This window comes from Myotis yumanensis, unplaced genomic scaffold (assembly GCF_028538775.1).
Source record: "Myotis yumanensis isolate MYYU_CA2020_CCGP unplaced genomic scaffold, mMyoYum1.0.hap1 SCAF_2, whole genome shotgun sequence".
In the NCBI taxonomy this organism is placed as follows: Eukaryota; Metazoa; Chordata; class Mammalia; order Chiroptera; family Vespertilionidae; genus Myotis; species Myotis yumanensis.
The window spans coordinates 139,798,677-139,810,036 of record NW_027223753.1 but is presented as its reverse complement, the minus strand read 5'-3'; the positions used below and the strand labels follow the sequence as shown (position 1 = coordinate 139,810,036).

Below are 11,360 nucleotides of genomic sequence, written 5' to 3'. Positions count from 1 at the left end.
TATGAGACAGTGCTCTACACTGGCTGGGATATTTAAGAGAATTAAATTTCCCCCACACCTTTTTTTAAAAGGTGAGAATGGTTTTTTCATGCAGAAACAATGTCCTCATTCACAGATGACTAGCTATTGATCTCACCTGAATAGAATTTTATCTAGTTTTCAGCTGTATGAAAGTGGCTGTCTGCCTACTAGTATTTAAGAAGTCCACAGTGAGTAGCACTGTGTATGCCTGGTTTTCTCTAAAGCTGTGATGGCATTCAAGCACCCTGTCTCTAAAGAGTATGAGGTTGCTATTAATTATGTGGCATCTTATGAGCTGCACGTCAGTGATGCTTATTTATGTATGGTCAGTATGGGTTCTGGAGCCACTGGGAGGAAGGTTTCAGCTTGGATATATCCTATGGCTCTTTAGTAATGGTGGTTATGGCCATGTTTGTGTTGTGATGATAGATGAAACAGCAACCTAGTGCCTAGGATTTTGCTGCTTTGTGGCTAATGATTTAGAACTGTGATGGCAAACTATGGGCTATGATGGGAGAATCACGGTTCTTTCCGGTGGGTTCACCAAACCATATGGGCATCAGACACTGGTGGTAGACTGAATAAGTAATTTTTCACCCATATTTAATTTAGAGGTAATGTAGATGTGTTAGGATTGGTGAAATAGGTTGATGTTTAAATATAATTTAATTTATACTGGACTTTTGCTGAGTTTACATACAATTACTGGATATAAGTGCTAGCATGTGGGGTTCACAAATCTGATCATTAAAGATAGGCCTTAATTGCCAAAGATTAGGCTGAAGCATATTAAAATCTGGGTGGTTTTTCTTTGAGGTAGTTAGGATTTGAAAGATAGCTGGGGTCTTCTGGAAGTCAAAGGACAAACCAAGGACCCTAGGACTGAACAAAGAGGGCTTTTTTTGGGACAACCATAGTGATAACAAAATGAGTTTGTGTAAGATTTCCAGCTTTAGAAATTAGCTTGTCTCACCTCCAGTTTCTCCTCATTCTCACCTCTGTCCCAGGCCTGTTGTTACATTGATGACGCAAGAGAACCTGTTTTTTCTGCATTCTTTGAAGACCAAGCTGAGGTGAAAAGGGAACATGGAAAGCAATTTCTAAAATATCTAATAGGACTTGGGAATACCATCTGCCTACCAGTGATTAAGGTGACTATGTAATTTGTCATAATGATTTTAATGGTGCCTCTGCTGGGTCTAGAGAACTAAATTATTTGTTGCCAAATAACTTATTGGTTTTTACCCATATTACACATGAGATTATAGTAACCAGCTTGGAGGGCAAGCATCAGTCTTCTTGGTAGCCTCTTTATATCATTTGAGTAAATTGCAGCCACCAAATTGTTGCTTAGTTTTTCTCAAGGAGCCACAGCTAGTGTGGTCTCTGGACCAGAGCATCAGCATCACCTGGGAAATCATCAGAAATGCAAATTCATGGACAACCTGAATCAGATCCTCTAGAGGTGGGGCCCAAGGAGCTCTATTTTAATGAGCTCCCCAGGTGACTGAGAAGCACAACTTGAATGGCCACTTCCTAGAACAGTTACCATCCTCTATCACAGGGGTTCTCAACGTTGGCTGCACATTAGAATCACCTGGGGATCTTTAAAATCCTGATTTCTGGGCCTCATCTTTCGGAAATTTTGTTTCTTTGTTATGGGGTGAGGCCACAACATTAGTAACAAAGAAACAGAATTTCCAGAGGATGAGGCCCAGAAATCAGGATTTTAAAGATCCCCAGGTGATTCTAATGTGCAGCCAACGTTGAGAACCACTGCTCTATCAGATCATTAGATTAATTCAGATGCACACGCAGGTATCTGAAATGACTACCTCTTCAGTGTAATGAAACAAGCTTTTTTTTGCTGGGATGGACATTTGAAATAAATCATCTAAACATTAGCGGGGGTATTACAGCTACTAGTAGAAACATGCTTACTTATCTGAGGGGTTCTGTTAACTCCAGTTTTATAAAAAGAACTAGTTAATGTCTGGTAGTTATGGAATTAAACCACCATCATGGAATTTTCAAACTAATGGAATAGTGCATGTAGCTGTGCTCGTGGCATCATGCTTTGTATATAAGCACATTAAAATTACATGCGGAGCTTTTAAAATCCTGATGCTGAGCTTGCACTCCTACCATTTCAGTCATTGCATTATGTCTGCAGCTGAAATCCAGACATCAGGATTTAAGATGCTAGTTTGATTCCATTGTGCCACAAAGTTTAGAAAGTATTGGGTTATACTACAAACCTAGACATAATTCGACCCAGGAAGTCTAATGTAAGAAAGCTGTGCCCCAGGTGACTTCCCTGTTTCTCTTCTAAAGCGGCCTGAGGTAGATAACTGGCAAACCGGCATAGAAGCTCTGGAGTATGCTTTGGAATTGGAGAAACAGTTAAGCCACCTCCTGATAGACCTGAAGATCACAGCTATTGCCAACAATGACAGTCATGTAAGTAGTAGCTGGTTTTGAAAGTACTATCATAGTTCACTTCTGAATTATGACTTGCTTCTTGGACGAGGGCCCAAGGCTCCAGTTGTGCAACACATGCTTGTTTTCCCCCAAGGAAGTATATGAACCTACTTCTGGGAGTAGATTGGAGGTGGGAGGAGTAGGTGCCCTGGTAAGAGGGAATGCAACTCAACACAAGATGGAGAGGGCTTCCCAGGAAAAGTGTGCTCTGGATAATTAAACAAAATGACTTGCTGCTGGCTTTTAAATCTAGACCAGGAATAGTTAAATGTTAATAGGTACCAGAATCACCTGGAGGATTTACTCAAGCAACCTGCTAGCTAGGCCCTACCCCACAGAGTTTCTGATTCAATGGCTTTCATGTGGTGTCTGAGAATTTGCATTTCTAACAAGTTTTCAGGTTATGCTGCTGCCTGCTGGCCAGGGGCCACACTTTGAGAACCACTGTCCCTGATGGTCCTTGCAAAAGTGAATGTTAATGGTGACTTATTATCCTGCAGTCTTCCTGGTTAATGGTGAACACTCCACCTTGTGGTGGTAACTTCTTTCTCACTATCCCCATAGGATCTCAGGAAATCAAAGTGAGGAAAATTCCCTTGTACAAAAAATACCAACCCTAGATGCATATTGGACTGGCTTAGGAACTCTGAAGAGATAGATACAAACACCTGAGCCTTATACCAGACCACTTACATCTAAATCTTTGGGAATTGGATCTGGGCATCTACTTGAAATCTCCATGTGATTCAAAAAACAGAATAGAAAACCATTGCAATAGTAGCTTGTTTAAGTTAATCTGTACTTTTGATGAGATATCCTAACACTCATACTCATTGAAAGTGGGTATTTGTACTCACCTGGAGGTCTTCAAGGTCTTAGATCAGTGCTCTTTGAACTTCTATGTGTATATGAACTCCCTCTCCTTTCTTAAAATGCACGTTCTGATTTAGTAGGTCTGGAGTGGGACTTGAGATTCTCTTTTTCTGACAAGCTCCCAGGGCTGCAGGTCAATGAGCTACAATTTGGGTAGCAAGATTTTTGATTGTCTCCTGTTGCAGACAAGGTTCTAAAGCAGTGGTTCTCAACCTTCTAGCCCTTTAAAATACAGTTCCTCATGTTGTGACACAACCATAACATTATTTTCGTTGCTACTTTATAACTGTAATGTTGCTACTGTTATGAATCATAATGTAAATATCTGATATGCAGGATGGTCTTAGGCGACCCCTGTGAAAGGATCGTTCTACCGCCAAAGGGGTCGCGACCCACAGGTTGAGAACTGCTGTTCTAAAGGGTTTTCCCCTGTTTATTTCTGCAGCTCTTGAACTTCATGAAACGGTTCATGGATAAACAGAGGAAGGACATAAACCACCTGCAATGCCATATTGTATATTATAAAATATTAGAAAGGGAGGTCCAGAAGCAGGAAGAATTATTGAAAAAGGCTGCTGAAAAAAAGCCTGTCGGATAAATGGACCCAACATCTGAGGGCAACAAAGCAAGTCTTCCCATTGTAGTCATTCCCAACATCAGCTATTTAAGGATCTTAATCTTCATTTGACAGAAGACTGCTTTCCTTCATTGTGTACAATTAAATCTGTTTTTGCATTATAATTATGTGTAAAGAGATTGCTATTGAAGCACAAAAAAGGTTTGATTCAGTGTTAAGTTTGGAGAAAGCTTCCTAAGGGGAGTTGGTGCATTAGGTTAAAAAAAAAAGCCTCTCCTTCTCCCATGATCCCAACAACATTCAGATGCAGGGTCAAGATTTGGGAATTTCAAATAGACTAAGTAGATATAGTCATGAAGTAGTGAAACCTTAGGTCTCACTAATGTTTTCCTCCCCTTCAACTTGTATACTACATTTTTTTTTCAATCTTTAATTTTTTTATTGATTGAGGTATTACATATGTGTCCTCATATACTACGTACTTTAAAGTTGAAAAATAGTAGGATTTTCTTTGAATCAATATAAAGCTAACCTTGAAAACAAGAGTTCTTGGTCTAGAAATGTTTACTCACTGGAAATATTTAAGGGAACAAGCAGCTGCAACCCAGGTGCCCTTTCATAACCTGAGGTATGCATAGGGACCAGGAAGGTACACAGGCAATTAAGATAGCAAACAACTGTGGATGTGCCTACCCCACCCACTGAGGGCAAGCTAGCAGTTATTGGGGTAATTACTTTCAGGAGCAAGCAATGAGCATGCAACTTGGGGGACTAGTACCACCTGGGAGGGAAAGGTACTCCATAGGATTGTGTCCTGACTCCAAAACTTACTAGTTCCATGGCCTTGAGTAAGTTTTTATATCACTCATTGACACAGTTTAGTCATCTTCAAAGTAGCGTTAATAGTACTTAGTTCATAAAGTTAACAAGAGGATTAAGTAAATTAATGTGTAAAAGTATTTAGAACAGTACCTTTTCAGATTATATATTAGTTAATTTAGATAATAGTGCCACCTCATAAACTTGAGAGAAGCTAATACATAATGGAATTATTATGCTAAGTCAGTGGTTCTCAACCTTCTGGCCCTTTAAATACAGTTCCTCATGTTGTGAGCCAACCATAAAATTATTTTCATTGCTAATTCATAACTGTAATGTTGCTACTGTTATGAATCATAATGTAAATATCTGTTATGCAGGATGGTCTTAGGTGACCCCTGTGAAAGGGTCGTTCGACCGCCAAAGGGGTCACGACCGACAGGTTGAGAACCGCTGTGCTAAGTGATGTAAGCCAGCCAGAGAATGACAAATACCATATAATTTCACTTATATGTAGAATCTAATAAACAAAAAGTGATTTAACAAACCAAATAGAAACAGAAGCATAGATATATAGAACAGACTGACAGCTGTCCCATGGAAGGGGATTGGGTGAAAAAAGGTGAAGGGATTAAGCAAAAATATGACATAGGCACAGACACCAGAATGATGATAGAGGGAAAGGGGAGGGGGGTGGAGTCAGAAAAGGGCAAAGAAGGGACAAATGGGACTGAAGGAGACTTGACTTTGGGTGGTGAGCGCCTGTTGCAGTATGCAGATGTTTTTTTGAAGTGTACACTTGAAACCTGAATGATTTTATTAACCAATGTCACCCCAATAAATCCAACTTAAAAAGACAACGTAACTGAAATTGAGACAGAATCTTAAAACATTTAATCTTAGAAGTATCTCTTTTGAAATGAGAAGGGGTCATAGAAAGATCCAATTAGATATATACCTTGGGGAAAATTCAAGTCAACAAATGGGTTGAATATAGAAATAGACACAACTGATCAAACAAGTGATATTGAAGTAAACTAAGAAATTCTCAGCCAAAGGAATAGCAAATGGTATTTTAAATTTTAAGACATAGAGTTCCAATGAAAGATGTAATTTAGAGCTCCAGGAGAGAAGAGGAGTTGAGAAAAAGATCCATTGTAGCAAAATGTTAGAATATCAAGGATGTAAAAACTCACTGCAAAATACATCATTTACAAAGAAAGAAAACTGTCATATTACTAACAGTTTTCTCATCAATATTAGATGCAAAGACAAAATAGGAATAGCATCTTCAGAATGCTGAGGGGAAAAATTAAGTTAGGCAGAATAGACATATTTGAACATGAAAATAATAAGCTCACAAAAGCTTTAATGCAAAGAACTTCACTGTGAACAATGATTTATAAGAATAAAAGCATAATATGCAAATCACCTGAACGACTGAATAGCAGAAGGACCGTGTGGATGACCTTCCAGACGAGACGACCATGCTATGACATACACTGGCACCAGGTCAGCCAAGGCGGGTGCTATGTGATTGGTCAGGGGGCCCTGCCATTGCACCACGATCGCTCCATAGAGGGAGACCCAGGCCACCCTCTGCGTGGTGATTGATCACGGAGCCCTGAGATTGATCACCCCAAAGAGGGTGGCCCAGGCTACCCAGCCAGCGGTGCTGCAGCGGGTGGGTGGGACCTCCCCCAGCAGAGCCATCGATCATGGAGCTGCCCAGCTGGTGGTGCTGCGGCAGGTGGGCAGGGCCCCCCTCTGTGGGGCAATCGATCGGGAATCCTGAGATCAATCACCCCACATAGGGAGGCCCGGGTCACTGTCCAGCGATGCTGTGGTGGGTGTGTGGGGCCGGCCAGTGATTGACCCACAGAGGAAGGCCCAGGCCAGCCAAGTGATTGCACCCCACACCTGTCACCGAAGAGGGAGGTGACCAGTAGCAGGGGAGGGGGGCAGCGCCGCACAGATGGCAAGCAGTGGCGGGGGCAGGGCCAGCTGCTGGCAGCCAGGGAAAGAAAAGCATTGATAGGCTCTGATTACCAGCCAGGTCTAGGGACCCTACACAAGGGGTGCCAGATTGAGAGAGGGCATAGGCTGGGCTGAGGGACACCCCTCCCATGCATGAATTTTTTGCACTGGGCCTCTAGTCTCTATATATAAAAGTCTAAGAGACCATTATGACTGGTCAACCAGTCACTGTGACACGCACTGACCACCAGTGGGCAGATGCTCAATGCAGGAGCTGCCCTCTGGTGGTCAGTGTGCTCCCACAGCCAACCTCCCACTGGTGGCCAACTTCCCGTGATCTGTCCCTCCAGCCGACCAGCCCAAATAGCTCTAATCACCAGCCAGGCCGAGGGACCCCATCCATGCATGAATTCATGCATCGGGCCTCTAGTTGTTTTAATAAAATACAAGGGCCTGGGCTTCTACATGCAGGCCCAAAGTAGCCTACCTGATATGAACAAGCCTTGTCTAGTACAGTCACTCTAGTGGGGAAGGGCGTGCCCCAGGTTGTAGTTAGAACATACTGAATTTCTTTACCTCCACACCTTTCCTATAAATCACCTTCTTGAAAATCACTGCCATGGTGAGCTTGTTACCACTAGAGAATTACCAGTTCACTATGCATTCTTGAATAAATTTCCTTTATACATATGGGTGACTATCATAGACATTAAATCAGGAATAAGACAAGATTGCTTTATCCTCAACACTACTTTGTGTTTTTCTGACAGTTTTTAAGCAGAGTATTTGAGACTCAGAGCAACTGACATTTTTGAGCCAGATGGGTCTGTCATGGGGAGTTGTCCATGCATTGTAAGATGTCTAGCAGCACGCCTGGCGTCTACCTACTAGATATGACCTCCTCCAGTTGCAACAATCAAAACTGTTTCCAGACTTGCCAAATGTCTGTTGAGAGGCAAAATCACCATGCTTCAGAACAACTACTCTAGACAATGCAATAGAAAAGTTAAAAAAGATGTATCTATTTGAAAAAGATTTTTTAATGTGATATGATTATAACTAGAACTGAAAAGCTATGTAACTTACAATAAAGTTTAATTTTGTTGCTGGATACAAGATAAATATCTACCAATGGACCTTTCCCATAAACAAAAGCATTTTTAAAAACATAACTTGTTTATAATATTTACAAACACATAAAATATCTATGAAGAATTCTAACAAAACTAGCTTAGAACCAATATGACAGTGATGGCGAACCTTTTGAGCTCGGCGTGTCAGCATTTTGAAAAACCCTAACTTAACTCTGGTGCCGTGTCACATGTAGAAAATTTTTGATATTTGCAACCATAGTAAAACAAAGATTTAAATTTTTGATATTTATTTTATATATTTATATGCCATTTAACAAAGAAAAATCAACCAAAAAAGTAAGTTCGCATGTCACCTCTGACACGCGTGTCATAGGTTCGCCATTACTGCTATATGAAATAAAATGAAAGTGCCTCCTGAAAGAGATAAAAATCTTTGAATAATGAATAAAAGAAAGTAAGACCAAATATGAAAATTGTGACACCCCTCAAATGAATGTGTGGGACTAAAGTAATCTGGTAATAATCCCAACAGAATTTTGAAGGCATGGACAACTTCATACTAAAGAATAGCTTCAATCATGGGGTAAACATGAGGATATACATAAAACTTACTTAACACCATTAGTCATTGGGAAACACAAACCAAAACCACATGAAATACCACCCAATACACATTCAGGAGAAAGCCTAAAATTAAAATAACTGTCAGCACCATATACTCACAAGATGGTGAAACAATAAAAGCTTCCACACACTGTGGGTGAGAATGTAAATTGGTACAAACATGTCAGGAAAAAGGCATGGCATTTTTTTCAGAAAAGTAGGCATATACCTACCTCATGAATTTTGGGAAGACACAGTTCAGCCTACCACAAATGATGTTATTGTTGACTAAAATTGGGTGAAGAAAAGAAGAGGAAGAAGTTTCAAGCTACTTCAGTAGGAACCAATAGATATTGTCTGGAAAAAAAAGAGTTCTAAGAATTGTATGAAGTCTAATTATAAAGGCAGTCAATAGAGGGAAATTATGACTATAATTTTTAAAATAACCCCAATAGTGAAAATATAAATAAATATAATGCTCAGATTCACATTTTATTTTGTAACCCTTAAGTTAGGCTTTGATTTAGTCCTAGTTCAGCTGTTAAACAGTGTTCACCCCAGTCTTTTGACTGAAATTCCTCTTACCTTTTGGTTGAGTGAATTTTGTTCTCTGGGGGATGCTTCAGTAAGGCCTGATATGGATAGTATTCTGAGTCCTTGAATTTAGAGAACATTTTTTCCTCTTTATTTTATTTTTAAAAATTTATCTTTATTGTAGAAGTATTACATATCTCCCCTCTGTTTTTGTTGTTGTGTTTTGTTCCCCATTGACTCCCTCCTCTCTTTCTTGACATTTCTCTTAGCATAATACTATCCGAGTCCATCCATGCTGCCACAATTTTTTTTTTACCGCTGCATAGTATTCCAGTGTGTAAATGTACCACAGATTTGATTTATTTCACAATTTTAGTTTCGTTATGTATTTGCCTTCCATATTTTTGTTTGTCCTTTAAATGTTTGACCATTTAATTATTCCTTCATAGTGAATGGATATCTATTGATGACCTGCTACTTCCTCTTCTATGCTAGATGATGGCAACTCCACAGCACAACACAAGTGCCTTCAAGGAGCTCATGAACTAGGAGAGAAGGCACAGATAAGCAAGCAGTTACAAAGGTGTGGAAAGAATTCCTATAACCACTGAACACAAAGGTGGGGATACCAAACCCAGACTGAAAAGTCAGAAAACATGTTTCAGAGGAAAGGAAAGCTGCACTGAGCCTGGAAGTAGGGGCTGCAGGAGTTTCTGTAGATGCCATCTCTCTTTTAGTCACAAGAATTACTTGTGACCTTAGCTTTTAAAGCCTACCAGTTTGATATTTTGATCAATTACTTCATTTATTCACTCTTTCATCTGTAAACATTTAATAACACACTCAGTGCTCCAGATTGTGTTAAATGCTATCTTTTCTTTTAAAGATTCATGACATGGAATTCCTGGCTTTCTTCCTCTCCATGATTTTCAGAAACTTAAAATCTGCTTTTCAAAAGTGCAAAGAACCCATCTGGCTCTGCCCATTGTTTCTTCCTTGTCAACCAACAACTTTCAACATTTAGGTTTCTTTTTCTTTTAAATTGTTCAGTCAATATAATTTATTGGGTGCTTTCTTTGGGCAAGACACTCTACTAAATGTTCAGGGTCATACAAAGATGACTAAGACTTAGGCCCATTTCCCATGAAGCTTATAAACTAATGTGGGATGTATGTGCACAGAGAACACAATAAAGGGAAGAAAAACACTGTCCTAAAGATATTTTATTTTAAAGATAAAAATGTCTTGTTTAGAATTAAGTCCAGAAGAGAGCCCCTTTTCTTTTCTTAATCATTAGGGAGATGACAAGGTGAGGTAACACTGTAAGGACATTAAGTTTGTATTACATTTCATAAAAATTTAAGCAATTATATAAATATTTTTTAAAAGCTGTCTTTGTATTTCCCGCACTTTCCAGCGGAGGAGGTGTATAAATTAGTCAGAGAATGTTCCATAATTCAAAAGTCAATGCATCAGATTATCAAAAGTTAATAGTGGTATTATGAATCAAATTAAATTTTATATATATTGGAATGACATTGCTACCCATGGGCTCTCACTTTTTACATTATATATTACTGTAATTTTGGAATAGTTTACAATGATCAAGCATTACATTGTAATAAGAAAAAAAACAATATGTTCATAAATATGAGTGTATTTGGAGATTACATTATGCTAATTCACTAGAAAGGTAGCTGTTAGGCTCCTTTATCAAAATTAATATATATATAATTATAAAAGTTTAAATAATATGGAAAATATTTAAAAAAATCACCTGTAATGCCATATACTAACATATCTATTATTGATGTTGCAGATGTGTTTCTTTCCTCTCCATTTTTCTGTATATTGTGAGGTTGTTTTCAAATGATTAGATAACAATATTCCTCAATAATATTTAATTTAACCTTCAAGAAGAAGAACATTTTCTTCATATGTATCCAGTTCTGTGTTTTGGCTCAGATGGGATGGTAGAATGTTGGAATGTTTACATGAAAATATATTATCTTTTCTTAAGACCTTAAGTTGATCTATCCAGAAATATCCAAACATTCATATCTTCCAGTAAGTAAAATCTTTATCTTCTAGATTTACTCTCCTGTAGATGGGGTCACATTAACAGTAAGTAAAAATCCAGATTTCATTGGTACTTGTCTCTACCTGCTCACATAGGACCCTAATCTCCTGAAAGGTTTCCCCAAATTCTATTGGGAGTTCAGGTGAGGTTTTACACATACTATGAACAAAACCAGTTAACTATTAGTCAGCTACCATTATTTTTCCCATTCCCCTGCTGTACCCTTCATAGGCTAGATATTGCTGAGCGCCCTGGCACTGCTGCCTCCCCAGGTGCTGCCATGGAGGTCCTGGGAGCTCTG

At 39.1% G+C, this 11,360-nt stretch overlaps 1 protein-coding gene across 1 annotated transcript; it reads left to right on the top strand.

Annotated features, from left to right (window-relative positions):
• The first annotated feature begins 250 nt into the window (after nucleotides 1-250).
• LOC139002604 (ferritin, heavy subunit-like) lies at nucleotides 251-3,973 on the top strand. The gene is made up of 4 exons (XM_070403764.1): nucleotides 251-346; nucleotides 1,029-1,172; nucleotides 2,356-2,481; nucleotides 3,821-3,973. Exons 1-4 carry the CDS (start codon nucleotides 251-253, stop codon nucleotides 3,971-3,973), a joined length of 519 nt encoding a protein of 172 aa, XP_070259865.1.
• The last annotated feature ends 7,387 nt before the right edge of the window (nucleotides 3,974-11,360 follow it).